The 15,681-nt window shown below is 43.7% G+C and overlaps 6 protein-coding genes across 7 annotated transcripts; 3 read left to right on the top strand and 3 right to left on the bottom strand.

Annotated features, from left to right (window-relative positions):
• Nucleotides 1-1,419: 1,419 nt before the first annotated feature.
• LOC131287703 (large ribosomal subunit protein bL21m) lies at nucleotides 1,420-2,214 on the top strand. Its single transcript, XM_058316780.1, has 2 exons — nucleotides 1,420-1,553; nucleotides 1,614-2,214. Exons 1-2 carry the CDS (start codon nucleotides 1,496-1,498, stop codon nucleotides 2,144-2,146), a joined length of 591 nt encoding a protein of 196 aa, XP_058172763.1. The 5' UTR covers nucleotides 1,420-1,495; the 3' UTR covers nucleotides 2,147-2,214.
• Nucleotides 2,215-2,516: 302 nt separating this feature from the next.
• On the top strand, nucleotides 2,517-3,926 carry LOC131286128 (POC1 centriolar protein homolog). Its single transcript, XM_058315018.1, has 2 exons — nucleotides 2,517-3,446; nucleotides 3,523-3,926. Exons 1-2 carry the CDS (start codon nucleotides 2,580-2,582, stop codon nucleotides 3,775-3,777), a joined length of 1,122 nt encoding a protein of 373 aa, XP_058171001.1. The 5' UTR covers nucleotides 2,517-2,579; the 3' UTR covers nucleotides 3,778-3,926.
• Nucleotides 3,927-4,452: 526 nt separating this feature from the next.
• On the bottom strand, nucleotides 4,453-5,235 carry LOC131286127 (copper transport protein ATOX1). Its single transcript, XM_058315017.1, has 3 exons — nucleotides 5,003-5,235; nucleotides 4,717-4,795; nucleotides 4,453-4,588 (listed from the first exon to the last, which is right to left on the bottom strand). The coding sequence occupies exons 1-3, from the start codon at nucleotides 5,012-5,014 to the stop codon at nucleotides 4,455-4,457; spliced, it is 225 nt and encodes a 74-aa protein (XP_058171000.1). The 5' UTR covers nucleotides 5,015-5,235; the 3' UTR covers nucleotides 4,453-4,454.
• A 345-nt stretch (nucleotides 5,236-5,580) lies between these two features.
• LOC131289592 (protein DDI1 homolog 2) lies at nucleotides 5,581-9,131 on the top strand. Its single transcript, XM_058318883.1, has 3 exons — nucleotides 5,581-6,210; nucleotides 7,156-8,109; nucleotides 8,198-9,131. Exons 1-3 carry the CDS (start codon nucleotides 5,895-5,897, stop codon nucleotides 8,518-8,520), a joined length of 1,593 nt encoding a protein of 530 aa, XP_058174866.1. The 5' UTR covers nucleotides 5,581-5,894; the 3' UTR covers nucleotides 8,521-9,131.
• Nucleotides 9,132-9,386: 255 nt separating this feature from the next.
• On the bottom strand, nucleotides 9,387-11,157 carry LOC131289591 (uncharacterized). 2 transcript variants are annotated; one of them, XM_058318881.1, is made up of 3 exons: nucleotides 10,961-11,157; nucleotides 10,279-10,883; nucleotides 9,387-10,167 (listed from the first exon to the last, which is right to left on the bottom strand). In XM_058318881.1, exons 1-3 carry the CDS (start codon nucleotides 11,103-11,105, stop codon nucleotides 9,736-9,738), a joined length of 1,182 nt encoding a protein of 393 aa, XP_058174864.1. In that variant the 5' UTR covers nucleotides 11,106-11,157; the 3' UTR covers nucleotides 9,387-9,735. The 2 variants fall into 2 exon arrangements, with proteins under 2 accessions (XP_058174864.1, XP_058174865.1); XM_058318882.1 differs by having other exon boundaries at nucleotides 9,387-10,161.
• A 1,109-nt stretch (nucleotides 11,158-12,266) lies between these two features.
• On the bottom strand, nucleotides 12,267-14,284 carry LOC131286431 (zinc finger protein 771-like). Its single transcript, XM_058315378.1, has 4 exons — nucleotides 14,213-14,284; nucleotides 13,224-14,089; nucleotides 12,789-13,148; nucleotides 12,267-12,708 (listed from the first exon to the last, which is right to left on the bottom strand). The coding sequence occupies exons 2-4, from the start codon at nucleotides 14,059-14,061 to the stop codon at nucleotides 12,335-12,337; spliced, it is 1,572 nt and encodes a 523-aa protein (XP_058171361.1). The 5' UTR covers nucleotides 14,062-14,089; nucleotides 14,213-14,284; the 3' UTR covers nucleotides 12,267-12,334.
• Between the last annotated feature and the right edge of the window lie 1,397 nt (nucleotides 14,285-15,681).

The following is a 15,681-nucleotide window of genomic DNA, read 5'->3' as shown; positions in this document are numbered from 1 at the left end:
CTTTTCGTGATCAGTAGTGTTATATATGTGAAACAGATGAAATAATGATATAACAGCCGCGTTTGCTGTTTGTGTTTTGGAAGGCTGCTGCCGGTAGCTGTTCTTTGGCGCTGTGCTGTCCCGGATGACTCTCAACCGCTGCAGCCGATAGAGAATGCATCGTCCGTACCATCCCTAGTGGAACAAGGTCTCTCTCCGAAGAGAGTTTCTTCCGAACTCCGATGGAGTTTTTTCTTGAACCTAATTAGGTTAACGGGTTCGAATCCCAACCGAGACCGGACGCTCCCCTGTACGAGAGGACTGACTATCCACGTACAACAGGGAAACAAGTCTCGTAAGCCCTTAACGGGCAGGCATGACCAAGAGGTCGTTACGCCAAGAAGAAGAAGAAGAAGAAGAAGAAGAATTTGGTTAACACTTTGTTTACGGGAGACGAAAATCTGTTTTTGACTCAACGTTGTCGATGAAAAGACGGACATGTTCGTCCGATGCACGCATACCATTTCATAATAGAGGATTTGTTTATTTCGTTCGATTCATCGTTTCCGTTTCGATCGTTCGTTCGTTACCGATTTATTAAAAAAAACAACAGTTAGCGAAAACGATGAGTACAAGCATAGAGTAAAACGATACACGCGGCGGCTGATCTCGGTGATCGCAGCTAGTTTTGGGCAAAAAACGCCCGTAACAAAATGTTAAATCGCGCGAAAAATTCAATCCATGCCCAATCCGATCTATCCAGCGTTGGATTCAATCACATTGCATTACATCGACCCGTGTGACTAACTCGAATGTCACCTCGTGTCTGAATTGAGTCGCATCAATTGCTAATAGATTCCGATCAAGTCTGAATCAAATCAAGTCGGAATCGAATCAAATCGAGCATCAAACAAATAAATTTGATTCAAATGCCAAGCGAATCAAATCTGACACGAATCCTTTAACTGGGATCCAATTAGAGCTGTATAATTCTGATTCAGATTCATTTCAGACCTCCTTTTTTTGGTCGCATGATCCAAGCCAATGAAAGAACCGTGGAGATTCGAGACATATTCATGAAAAATTCATGAAGATTCATTAAGGGTTCAAGAGTCGAATCCCTAAAGATTCATGAATCCATTCGAATGAATCTTACACGCTTTCTAGACTGCACCGTCGCGTAACGCGACGTCGCCTGACAGGCGCTGAACTCCATGCAAAAAAAACATATCGCGATTCGCGCGACATCACGCAAGGTTTTTTTATATGGAGTTCAGCTCCTGTCAGGCGACGTCGCGCTGTAGTGTGGACCCCGAGTTAGGTGAATGATTCATATGAATGAATCTTTCAAAAGAGTCATTAGGCACAACACTAGATCCAATCCTTTAGAATCCGTCAAGGGATCAAATCTTTGAATCTTCCGAAGCCAGATTCTGCCAACACTAGTATGACCCATTCGATGGTCTACCAAATGTTGGATAAGCGGTGCAAACAGTGAAGAAGTAAATAAAGGAAAATGTTTCTCAGACACCTCACCCGTTTCTTAAAACCCTCATCATTAGCCATAGTCACAGGTAAAAACCACCTCCATGCGAAAAGCTCTGCTACATTTTAACTCATTGTTTTGGTCCTAGATCCTGTCAACAAGATCCCCTTCAATACATCATGGTGCAGTCCGGTCGCATTTCTAAATTTTAGTAGGAACAGCTCGAGTGCGGTTCCCGCTCCGCTAGTCGACAAGCAAACGATTGAATCCGTGAACAAGCAACTGGCCACGAGATCGGAGGGAAGATTGTTCGCCGTCGTGCAGCTTGCGGGCAAACAGTTCAAAATCACTGCCGGCGACATCATTGTGGTAGAAGGTTATTGGCCGCCGGAGAACGGTGACCGTCTACGTCTGGATAAGGTGCTGCTTGCTGGAAGCACAGACTTTTCCCTCATCGGTCGACCATTGCTTGCCCCAGGGCTAGTGGATGTACAAGCTACTATTATCGAGAAAAGCCTTTCCCACACCCGCACCCACTTCCGCAAGAAGCGGCGAAAGCAGTACGTTCGAATCAACTTCTACCGAACACAGCAAACGATGATTCGTATCAATTCCATCGACATTACGAGAAAATTAGGTGAAGCTGGTCCACAAGAATCTAGTGAAGAAAGGTTCTTTTAGTAGTGCAATCAATTCTTGGATATGTTCATAGTTACTGAAAATAAATAAAAAATATACGAATGAATTTTATTCACATCTAGATTCATAAGCACTTTCACTTTTGATCTATAAATAATTTTCTCGAGTTCACTCCTTTTGCTTTTTCGTATTTAAAGTATTATCTCAAATTATTTTAAAATTACCAGATTTAGTAAAGGTTATTAAAAGTATTTTCTTTCGTAAAAATTAATCTAATCTAAAAACTGCAAAATAACTTTCTTGGCAGCACTGGTTTACCACAGTTGACTTCGCATTTAGAATCAAATTAACGTCAAACTGAATAACACTTTGAACTTCACTTTCGAACGCTGTTCGGCGAAGAGGCGACGATTCTATTTTGTACTCCTTGTTGTAATAACCCATTTTGCTAGTGATTTTTATCCTGTACCGAACAATGTTGGATCCAACTCTACAACGGCATCTGAAGGGTCATCGCGGAAAGCTGACAGGATTGTCGTTCAACCCGGAAGGCTCCCGTTTCGTGACCAGTTCTGTCGACAACTCCGCAATCGTTTGGACCATTAACGAACAAGTTCGCTGCATGCGCTTCGAGGCGCATACGGATGTAATAAACGACGTCTGCTGGTCACCGGATGGTAGGATCATTGCATCCGTTTCAAAGGATCGAACCGTCAAGATATGGGTCCCGTCCTTGCTGGGCAACTGCGACGAGTTCCGGGGACATACGTCCAACATCAGGTCGGTGGATTTCGACCCGAGCGGAAAGAAGCTGCTTACGAGTTCGGATGATAAAACTATCAAACTATGGAAGGTGTCCCGCAAACATTTCCTATCCTCCTTCGTTGGCCACACAAATTGGGTGCGATGTGCCCGGTTTTCACCGGATGGGAAGCTTATCGCGTCCTGTGCCGATGATCGCACACTAAAGCTGTTCGATCCGGCCTCCGGGCAGTGCATTCATACATTCGAGGACCAGAAGGGGGCTGGGTGTAAAATTGCCTGGCATCCTAGCGGCACACTGGTGGCTATAGCTCTTGATAACAATCGGGTCAAAATTTTTGATATACATATAAGAAAGTTGATCCAGTATTACCGAATCTTCGATGGACCTGTCGTATCGCTGGATTTCCATCCGTCCGGAAACTACCTTATAACGGGAAGTGAGGATGGTGTCACAAAAATCATCGATCTCCTGGAAGGTCGTCAGATATTCACGCTCACCGGGCACAAGGGGCCGGTAACGACGGTAAAGTTTTCGAGGGATGGCCAACTGTTTGCAACGGGTAGCGAAGATCGTCATGTAAGTCGAAATGAGTACGTTAAACATTCGAATTAGTGTATCAAATGCTTTCTTCTGTGTCACCTTCATTCCCTAGGTCATGCTGTGGAAGGCTAATCTCGATAATGAGTTGGAGTCAAACTCACTCTATTCATCGACCAGCAGCTTGGAAAATCCAACGGGAGGCGAACGGAAGCTTAGCTACAACCATGATGTCAGCGAAACTCTCGCTGATGACGATGAATTGAGCTACAACTGCAACAAAGAAAATCTTCCAGATACCAGCATTTACGTCGATGCGACAAAAACCGAGAATTTCAAAATATCGGACGCCGTAGAGGTTAGCGAGTAAAAGCATTTTCATTCCTTGTTGCATATATCGTTTCATATTTAACTTTCATTTCATATATCTAACCATTGAATTGTACTAACATCTTCCAATGTCGTTGTTTCGAAAGGAAATCATAATAAAACTGAATAAACCTGCGCTGGGCACAACATCAAACGAAGAACACGCATTAAGTGTTAGTTTTACCGGGAAACCAAAACCGATACAACCAACGGGAAGAATTAAGAGCACTCAACTTTCAGTTGATGAGCGGACGAATTTTGAGAAACTGGTCCTTCAACGATTGGGAACGATCGACCGACGGATAGATAGCTTTCATAGACGTATATCCCTCCTGGAAGATATCATACTTGATCGAAACTAATGAAAATTGCACGTGAATTTATTCGTTTCTGGAAGGGATGGTTCGATACATAATTTATTTTAATACAATCACTTTATCAACCCGCTATTGAACTTAAAGGTATATGTTTGTCCTGGTTTGTGCATAACAGAAACTATACTGTTTCACCTCGTACGAGGCAAAAAAACGAACATTAAACATAATCCTACACAAACATAAAATGTTGTTGCTCACATATCTTCTATTAAACCTTTTCCGTTGCACGTCCCAGCCACATTCATATTTTGGGCCATCGTCGACAAATAATCTATATCCCTGGAGTCAAAAAGTATGTGCATCAGTTCCTAACCCCAACGTAGCTCGTTTCCTTGCCGGTTTTCTTGATCGTCTCCAGAAGTTCATCGGCCGATAATGCAGATGTTACGAACACTTTTTTGTTGTCCAAATCGATTTCGACCTTATCGACTTTTTCTGCAACAAAATTGATGGGGGTAAAGTATAGTCGGTTCGCGAGATTTTCTAGTTGCAACAAAGAAATACACATTTTGCGGCATGGGTATCCAAGGGCAACCGATGCCAACTGTTGGCTATTTGCTTACCTTTCAACTTTCCAAGCACACGTTCTACCGCTCCCGAACAGCCGGTGCAGGTCATTTCCACTTTGAATTCATGGACAGCCTACGAAGAACATCAGATGAATTATTAACACGTATAAATATTCGTAAATGTATGTAATCTATGATGTAGAAGATGAAGATTCTTTTCTTATCGCACATTGGCCTGGATCGTTCATCGCAATTGTGAAGCATTGTTCCGATGGTGATAGAGAAGTGGCACGTTTAATCTAATCATAGCAGAGTGCACAGCCACCGGTTAGCCACTTACCGTTGATGCCATTGTGTTGCGATAAAAGTAACAATTCCTTCGCCAAGAGTTAAAGCTGTTTCCAGGTGGCTTCCTTTAAAAATGTTTTGTAGTTGTGTGTAGATGGAAATAAGATTTTGCTACAGTTCCCGCGGACGGTCGAAAGGTCACAGAATGTAAAGGCCGAAAATAAGATTGACGCTGCAGTTAAAATGTTCTCGTAGCAGACGTGTCGCGTTTGATGGTGTGTTTTGGTTTGGCTTTGCAAACAATCTAGGAATCGAGGATGCCAGATCTGCTGTTTTGTTTGCTTTCCAACTCCGTTTATAAGCGCAGTTAGAATGCTTCAGATTTGATCATTCAGATTTCACAGGAAAGCAAGGGTAAATGTAATCATCAAAATGTAAAATTCGGATTAAAGTATTTTTTGTATTTTTCATTAGATATATACAAAACGGGGGATTAAAACTGATGAATTGATCCTTTAAGCAAGTAGATTTAAGCAGTCGCCGTCGTGTTTATCTTTCAGATGTGCGATGACATTTCGAAGCATCACCGCGTCGTCGGTTGTCACATTCAGTCGTGGATCTTGCAACAAACAAAGATATTCCGTAGTGTTTTTCAGTCCTGAAAAAATCGCCCCATCATCGGTCTCCCTTTCAAAATTACAAGACACTTTCGAACCAAACCAGTGCTACATTTGTGTCTAATAATTTGCGTCGGAAACAGTTAGACTTCCTTGCATTTACTTACACCCCACATTTAACAAAACAGTATCGATCATTTGACAACAATCATATTGTAAAGCGGTGATTATTTTCGTGGCATCCTTTCAAGCGCCAGTAGTGTTTTCGCTGATCTCAACCTCGACAGTCAATTCGTTCACTTGCTCCAGCTTATCCACTCCGGCACAATGCGCATCACAGTGATGGACGCCAACAGCTCGGACCTGTCCACTTTCGAGGTTGCCGACGATATGGAGCTGGAGAATCTGATAGCACTTTGCCGGATGGAGTTCAATATACCGGCCAACATGCGGCTGGTACTCTCAGCAAAACAGCAAATGTTGGTCGATCATAAGCAAACGCTCACGCACTACGACGTCAAGGATGGGGATGTGCTGCTGTTGCACAAGGAACCAATCGGACAACCCGCACCCCCCGTAGCAGCACCAGCTGCAACAGCCTCGGCCGCCCGTGCCCGTCCAATGATGCCTCCGACTGGAACTGGTAAGCGGCACATGGAAGACTAATTTTCGTCAGCAATATTCGTACCAAACGGATAACGAATGACCCTTTGTTGAAGAAAAGCAGATGGTGAGCTCGGCCGCCGATTTAATGAAATTTAAATTCTTCCATTCGCCTTCTAAATCGAACGGTATTTAAATATGTTTCACCAGTGTTCTAGCATGATTAATTTTCTATAATCGATGGACTACTCCCACGCTGATAGAACATTTAAAAAGCATCCTTAGTAATGGTTTCGGTCTCTGTTGCAAAACAAAAAAATAATAAAATTACGCGCGTCAACAACTCTTTCGCCTGCAGTACGATTGCGCGAGACTCGCCAGCTGTAGGGAAAGGTGGATGACAAATGGCAGAGGTCGGGAGCAACGCAGCACGACAAGTGCAATGAACTGCATCGGCATTCCTTACACACGGTGCATGGTCTTTTCGCGCGCCACTTTCGCCGTTTTTTCACGCGTAGGATGACCGCAAACAATTGCGCGCGATTTTCTTCCCACCGGTGCCACGAACCATTTCGAACCGAATCAACACACGCTCTTGCTTCTACTTTTGGCTTTAACACCCTCCGGGGGTTTTATATTTTGTTTACGGTTGTAATTCGATTTTCACATAGAGATCGCAGAAGGCCAGGATGTCGACCGAGCGACCAGGTGGCAAACATTTCTTTTTGGATCTGGTTACATATGGGGTTTTTCCCATTTGACAGAAATTGTGCGAAATGTTGTTCGAACAATGAACCAACTCTTCCCAAAGAGTGGGAAATCATATGGATGTTTGTTAAATAGTTGATGATATTTACTTACGATTTCATCCAAGAGAGCTACGAAAAACCTTAGAATATGATAATGACGGTTAACACTCTCGAGTTGATAATATGTTAATTCTACACTGTACGAGACTAATGATGGTTTTTCCTTTTTTTATTAGAACCGGCGGCATTGGCTAGCCTGGATTTTAGCTCCATTCAAGTACCTACCTCGATCTTGTCCTCTGCCGGTGCCGGTGTGCAGCCTCCGGGTGGCTCCGCTGGCAGCAGTGCTGCCCTTCCCAGCCACCTCAATCGTCCCTCGCCGTCCGTCGGTCTCGAGGATGATCCGGCCGTCGTACGTGATATGTTCCTCTCGAAACCGGACCAGCTGGCACTGCTGAAGCAGAATAACCCACGGCTGGCCGAGGCTCTCCTGTCCGGCAATCTCGAAACTTTCGCAACCGTCCTGCGCAAGCAGATTGCCGAGCGAATGGAGAAACAACAGCAACGGCTGCGGATACTGGCCAGCCCGCTCGACGCAGAGGCCCAGCGATTGATCGCCGAGGAGATCAAGCAAAACAACATCGAGGCGAACATGCAGGCTGCGATGGAATACAATCCGGAAACGTTTGGTACGGTCGTTATGCTTTACATCAACTGCAAGGTCAACGGGCATCCGGTGAAGGCGTTCATCGATTCTGGCGCCCAAGCTACGATCATGAGCACCGCCGCAGCCGAGCGCTGCAATATCATGCGTCTGATCGACACACGGTGGGCCGGCATTGCCAAAGGCGTCGGTGTTCAACGCATCATCGGGCGCGTCCACATGGTGCAGATACAGATCGAGAACGATTTCCTTACCTCGAGTTGCTCGGTGCTGGAGCAACCAATGGACATGCTGCTTGGGCTGGACATGCTCAAGCGCCACCAGTGCAATATCGATCTGAAGAACAACGTGCTACGCATTGGTACCACTGGCACGGAAACACCGTTCCTGGCTGAGGGCGATCTGCCTGAGTGCGCTCGACTGACCGGCAGCCCGGAGGAGGAGAAACGTGCACTGGCCGAGTCAGCCAAACTGGCGGAGGAGCTTGCAATTAAGGAAGCGCTTGCCAAAAGCCAGACCGACCAGGGTAAGATGGAAACGAAATTTGAACAGTGGCTCGATGTGATGTTTGTTTTGTGCTTTGTGAAATATACTTTTCTGTGTCCTATCCATAGCATCGACAAGCGGTAGCACCAGTGGCACCAGCAGTGGCAACAACAACACCACAACGACCTCAACATCAACTCCGGCCAGCAGCAGCAGCCCGCCAGCAGTGCAACAGCAGCCTCCACCAGCGACCACGGAGCAACCCCCACCGGAGCCAATGCAGCAGGACGAACCGATGTTGACACTCTTGCCAACCGATCGGTTCACCGAGATGGACGTCGTCGAGTTGGAATCGATGGGCTTCAAGCGCCAGATGGTGATCGACGAGTTGCGAGCTGCAAACGGTGATAAAACGAAGGCTACCTCGGGCCTGTTTTCGAGACTAGGATAAGCAAAGAGGAACAATGCGAAAACAGGGAACAGGGAATAGATAGAAGACACCAGACGAACGAGGCATTTTTGGATTCGGTTTAAGTTGGAACTGACTGATTTCGCTTTCCCTTTCCAGATCACAATGCTTTCCCCAATTACACCATAAGCACCCATGTTTACCCCGTATCCCTTTTCTATCGTGTCAAGTTTATTCCTCAATTATATTCCTTGGATAGAGAAATGTAGGGGCACACTACCTGCATTTAAGCACCTCTTTTTAATTATTACGATTTCACTTAAACTCGTTTCGATCAACATGAAACATATCGCAGGGCGTCGTGGTTTATTCTTATCTCAGTTCGTTTCAATTCTAAACCCCGGATAACATGCAAATGAGCGGTAGAAATGGTGCGCCAGATGACAGCAAAGTTAGATTCATGATTGAACAACTCATGATTCATTTTCAGTACTACTGCCATTAATGGAATTTCGAATTTTCGCTCCAGATTCCCCGCAGTCTTGATTATTGATGCATGCAACAGTCACTCTGTATATTTCTCAATTAAGCTCAAACTATTCTATAGTGCTTTGCCAGTAATATGCTGTAAGAGCTGGATACAGTTGTTTATATCGAGGGCTTTTGGAGGCCTGTAAAAACATTTTAAACTTTTCGTACACCCTACACATTACCGTTGGGTCAAACAGTAATCTCATGTGTCAGAATTTAACAAATATTCTTTGGACCATATTTTTTACCATTTTGTTTTTCAACTTTGCAAGCTATAATACTCCCCTTTTTATGTTGGCCAGCGTGGTTTTGAAACAATTGAAAAAATAAGTAAGACGAGTAAAACTATTGGAACACTACTATAATTGGGAGGGCGATCTGTGCATACAACATAATCGAGAGAGAACTTTATTTCAAATTTCAGCTTAGGGGTTTTTGTGCTTTTTGTGGGTTGAGGGTTTAACGAATTTTTCTAATAGACAAACAAATTAAGATGAATAAAATTTTAGGATATTACGATCGGATGTCGCAGAAATGAGATAACAGTTTTATTATTAAATTAACTAAAGTTTTGGTGTTAGCGTGAAAGAAACGGAACAGAAAGGGAAATGTAAGTAAAGGTGTTAAACATTCTTCGTTTAAATAATGCCACATTGATCAGCGGCACCAATCGTAGCTTGATAAAAGTATCGACGTGATTCCTCGAGCTGCACCATCGAGTTTTGGTTAAGAATTTGTAAGACAGTTTTCCTCAGCAGCCAACAGACCCGGTGGGTCAGTAACTTCGTACAACTCGCCATCAACTTCCCGGAACTCGATACGGGAAACATTTGAGGGTACCGGGAACACTTCATCCAGCAGCGTCGAATCACCGATGCTTTGTACGAACATGGAACGTAGAAATGTACCCTGCCGCAGTATATGGCGATCGACCGAAAGTAGCTGCTGTATTGCTGCGAGGTATTGAGAATCATTGTCATGATCCTGAGACGCAACAGCAACATCATTCATACGACGACGGCACTCGGCGGCAAGCCTGAGTTTGGTTATGCGGTTGAGTATGGCTTTTTTTTCGTCCGACCATTTTTCCAGAACCAGTATTTGTTGGAACAATTTGTACTCAATAGCTACCGTGTCTTGCAAGACATTTTCCTGATCCTTTGCACAGAAGAATAGACACCGAGAATTTTTTAAAATAATTCATAAGTTCAAATAATCATTTGATTAGAACGTAATTCCTTTCAGTTTCGAAGGCAGCCAATTACTCACCTTAACAATTGCCAGCCGGTAGTCTTCAACGTATTGATCAAACTTGCCATGAAATTGCTTGTCAAAGCTAACAAAATACAAATTTTGATTTTTTTCGTCAACCCCCACAACAGTGCCAACGAAGATGCCATACTGCGGCTTGTAGAGCAGAGCCCGTACCTTGCATCCGACGGTGATCGGTGGAGGAAGAACCCCACGTTTCTTATCCATAAGGTATTCGATGGTTGGATTTCTTTGCAGATACCGAAGAACCGCCTGGCGTTTCCGCTCCGTGTAGAAAAACGCGTCTGAACAGCGGCGAGATTTTTGCACTCGACCAAATTTGATTAGATTCCGTCGAACATGTTGCCATTCGATGCGGTTCAATTTACAGTTCAGTAGGCTCGGAGAATAACGAGCAATAAGCTCCAAAATATGGCAATCCTTGTCGTCGCCCCCGGTCAGTAGGGAACGATCAGTGTCGCTAGAGAATCGTTCGAGGACAGCGATACGGTGAAACCGATCCAACATTCGTGTTCGTTCGCCAGCACTAGGTGACGGTGTATCCATGGCTTGCTTGATGCTTCGTGATGCAGGGGCTCCGTCGAACAGTGTAGAACTTTGTCCTAAAATTGATGCAAATATCATTACATAGAAACAGTCTTCGTTCCGGTCCATGTTCGAGTGCGATGGGAAACGTTACCAAACCATTCCGGCGTGTTAGAAATTGGACTGTGCTTTCCAGCTGGTTCTGTGCACACATCCGCTGGTTTTTGCAGTACTCCATTACGAACAGGTGGTTTAGGCAATGTATTAGCCTTTCTGGGGGTTTTCGACCTAGTTTTCATTTCAGAATTATGATTTGATTACGGGAAAACCGTCCAACTTTAACAGCGGTACACAAATAATTCAGACTACTAGTGGGACACTCACGGAGTAACGGTAACGTTTTGAATAGTGTTGGCAGAATCGAGATTTGGAAGACTTGAAGATTCGATCTCTAGACGGATTCCAAAGATTCGAATCCTATCGACGGATTCTATTCTCAATATGAGCATTTTGGCTCACTTTTACATCGAAATTAAAATTATTTCTCGTACTCAAAAAATTCAAGTAATGTTTTAATAATTCCTAAAAACACTAACTTCCGATTTTTTACGCTGGATAAAATGATAGTTGAGGACCCAGCGTGGATCCAGGTCTTTCTGCTGGTTTACATTTGCGCCTGAAGCTATGCAAAGTGCGATTCATTCTTTCAAGCGCATGCATTTTTTCCGAATATTTGAACGCTAACGGTTCGCTTAAAAGCACGTAACGGTAACACATCATGCACTGGAGGTTGAATGCAGGTTATTATACTTTTCATAATAGTTAACCTATAAATTATTCCACATAGGATGAACAGCACGAAACAATGAGATTAGCTGAAGAAATGAATTGGAAACGTAGTCGCGCCTACAGCGAGCGGACTGCGCTAGATCTACCAAAAAAGGGAGTTTGTTATAAATTTGTGAAATAAGGGGGCTCGTGGACCCAGTATAACCATAATCTTTAATTTAACGAGGCATTCAATTCAAACGGTTCACACAATGGGGGTTTTTACCGCCCATGCAATTTCAATTCTATCGGTATATGTGGAAACGTAAATGGTCGTTTGAATCAAATGCCTCGCAAAAAAGATTCACATATCGAACACGTGCCTCATTGATTAATTTAATTCGAATAATTAGTATTTTTACCGTTCATTACGGGATCCCTAATCCTTCACAACCAACGCACAGTTTTTTCTTTCTTCAGTACTTCCTAATTAGAACAAAAAGTGCGTTGTGATATTTTGCTATCTTTTTCTCCATTTATTCACAATGATTTTTATATGATTTTCCAATGTATTTAGGTGTATGAATATCCTTAAACGCAAAGCGCGTTCGATTTAGCGTTCGATTAGTACCAAACCAACATAATAAATATGTTTCTACATGATCATTAACTTTCCCGCCGTTGATGTAATATCTAGTGTAATAAATGTTTTCACAACAGTTTCGTAGCATGGACGATTCTTATTCGATGCATAAACTGTCTACTGTTCAATGTCCGAATCTTCTTCTTCCGGATTCATAATCTGAATGTCCAACAGTGACCCGTGCCGAATGTCTGAACTAGCCGCGTATTGATCGTCCGGTTCGTCAGGATGTTCTAAAACCTCCGGCTCTCCGTCCCCGTTGAACATTACGTGCACAACTTCTTCGTCCCGGCTATGTTGACCAGCACTTTCTTCTTCCTCTTCCTCGTCCAATATCCCGACACAAGCGATCTCAATATCTTCTCCGTCTTCATTTTCATCTCCCACGCTCAGCTCATCGTATTCGCTTTCCTCTGGCTGTGACCGAGGCTTGGAGTTTCGTCTCTGGATGTTCTTCCGTCGCATGCGGTTGGATTCGTCCACTCCGTAGTCTGTAAGGAGGAAACAAAAATAAACCAAACAGACAATTACAACAAATCTATCTTTCCTATGCCAAAGAGAATTTCGTCACCTTCAGCGCGACACGGAACATTCGGATGTTTCGCCTTGATATGAGCCACCAGCTTGACCGCGCTCATGTACCTTGACTCGCAGTATTGGCACGCGTGCGGACTCTCAAGCAAATGATTTCGCCGGTGCGTACGGAGACATTTTTTGTATCGGAACGATTTCTTGCAGTAGGTGCACCAATATGGCCTGTTTGAACAGGGTGTCCGCTGGTGCTTCATCATAGCATTACGCGAGATGAAACGTGCCGAACAGTTAAGACACTCGTACGGTTTTTCTTGCGTGTGTATTCGCTTATGGATGATAAGGTAGCTTTTCTGGGTGAAACTGTTGCCGCACACGTCGCAACCGTAAGGTTTTACACCTACACAACAAATGCAACAAGAATGAATAAGCATTACTATCGCACTGCAGGACATGGCCGAGCAGAAAAACTTACCGCTATGTGTCCGTTCGTGACGCTCGAGATTTACTCTCTGGGCGAAGCATTTGTCGCAGCTAGGACATGCAAACGGACGCTCGTTTGTGTGCGTTCGCATGTGCATATCCAGTGTCTGCTGCTCGACGTACGCCTTAGAGCAGATGTGGCAGGTGAACAGATTGCGATTGGCATGGAGCCTCCGGTGGCGCGACAGCGATGTGCCGTATTTGAACGCCTTGCCACACTCCGAGCAAAGGTGGGGTTTCCCGGTTGAGTTCCGCAGCTCACCTGTATGTTTACGCATATGCTTCGACAGGTTGGATTTCTCCACAAACGTCATGTCACACTCTGGACAGGCGTGTGGTCGCTCAGACGTGTGAATTCGCATGTGGCGCTTCAGTTTTCGCTCCATCTCGAAAGATTTTGAGCACTGCGGACAGTGATATAGTTTCTCCACTTTGACCTTAACACCATTCGGTTCAGCGTCAATCTCGTCACTTGCAGCTGTATCGGGTTCGTCCAGTAATTCCTCCTTCACGCTAACTTTTTCCTCAAGCTTCGGGCTGAGCTGTTGCTCTTCCGTTTCCGAAAACTTTGATTCAATCACGTAATTACGAAGCGCACTGTCGGTTTGTTCGCACTGCACCTTGAAGAAGTGGGCCCGACGAACCTGCAACACACAGGGTACGCATAGTTGTGATGGTAGACCATCGTTTTTGCTTAACTGCAGCCCAGTAACAGCGCTCAACATGGCATGCAGGTTGTTGTCGAACAGCGGCTTCATCCTCGGTTTACTAGCCATGCAGCAACGGCATATTTCACCAAAGATTAAATCCTCTATTTCTGCAGACGCCATCCTGATGAGGGATGAGAAGAACACGCACCTATTCTCGCCCGACAATGGAGTAATGAGCGCAGTAGAGTAAGTGTGTAAATATAGATTAATGTTTTGTGTCCCACTGCCACCAATTTACACTATTCTTTTCTAGAAATATATGTCCACATACCAAAGGAATTTACTATCTTTTTCCAAACGAACCAGCAAATTGTTGTTCTGCGAAAAGTCTCGAGCGTTTCCTGAAGTCTTGTAGGAAATCTGTAAACAACAATCAGTATGAAACTGACAGCAGTGTTGCCTGAAAGACAAAACATTTAACTTGATTACCAAGGTTATTTATACAATCTGCAAGAACCTTGATCACATTTTGAACAAAATGCTTAACCGTCACCCGTTCAACCAAACCTACATACGTAGACGTTCAACCGGACTACCCGGGTAGTCCATACATTTTGTATGGGAGACTCCGATTTCCTGTACTTAAGACTTAATAACTTTTTATCTAAACGTCGGATCGATTTGAAATTTTCAGTGAAGTTACTTGAGAGTGTTTCCCAAGATATTGTATAACTTTTATAATTTTAAAAATTCATTAAGTATGTTAATTTCAGGTTCCAAAATATTTCACCCTTCACATCTATGACCCAAACCTGTGTAGCTTCAACATTTTAGATAGGAGTTTGCATTTTCTGTATTTCAGTACATGAATCTTTGATCATTGAATCTTCATTACTTGAAATTTCCAGAAATTTATTCATTTTTTTTCCAAACATGTTTTAGAAATGTTAAATGTTCAAGTAGGATTGTTTCATTTGAAAACACGAATTTGATAATTTAAACATTTATGCCTTACGTTTAGGGGTATAATCCCAAATGAAGCCCCCCCGTCGCCGCATCGTCGTCATTTTTTACACATGTGCGCCTGAAAGTATGCAATAGGTGGCACATCAATTCAGTTTGAATATTTGAACAGTTGAATTTCCGTTAGAAACTGTAATGACTTGAACTAATCGATAAAACTGAGCAAGATGGAGATCATAAACCAATGAGTTGGACTGAAGAAATGAGTTTGAAACGGCGGCGCGCCCGCAGCGAGCGCAGCGAGCGGACTGCGCTAGGTCTACCGAAAAAGGGAGTTTGTTATAAATTTGTGAAATAAGGGGGGCCCGTGGGCCCCCCTCATACCGCACCCCTAGGTTGATGGCGTAGCCGAATTTTGATACACTCATGTAAGTAATGCATGAGGGAGTTTATGTTGTACATCCTTTCTAGTATAATCATCATCTTTAATTTAACGAGAATTCAATTCAAACGGTTCACACAACGGCACGTTTCACCAATTGCATACCTTTACGGTGCATCTGCTCACAAATGGTGTAGCCACAACAGCGATTTCGGCTGGGGGGGCTTCATTTGGGATTTTACCCGTTTAGGTATTAAAATCTTAAACTAATATTAAATGCAAGTATGCTACACATCATTTTGTTCTGAAAATGTGCGCCACAAACACGTTTATTAACCCGCGTCTAGTCGACTATGTGTGTGATTCAAAGTACAACAAAAGCTAAGTAAAAGTGAGCGTTATGGAAAAACTCAATCCTTAGAAAAGATAAAACCGAACAGACTTATAGAAGAATT

Source organism: Anopheles ziemanni, chromosome 3 (genome assembly GCF_943734765.1).
Source record: "Anopheles ziemanni chromosome 3, idAnoZiCoDA_A2_x.2, whole genome shotgun sequence".
NCBI lineage: Eukaryota > Metazoa > Arthropoda > Insecta > Diptera > Culicidae > Anopheles > Anopheles ziemanni.
This window is presented reverse-complemented; position numbering and strand designations above follow the sequence as displayed.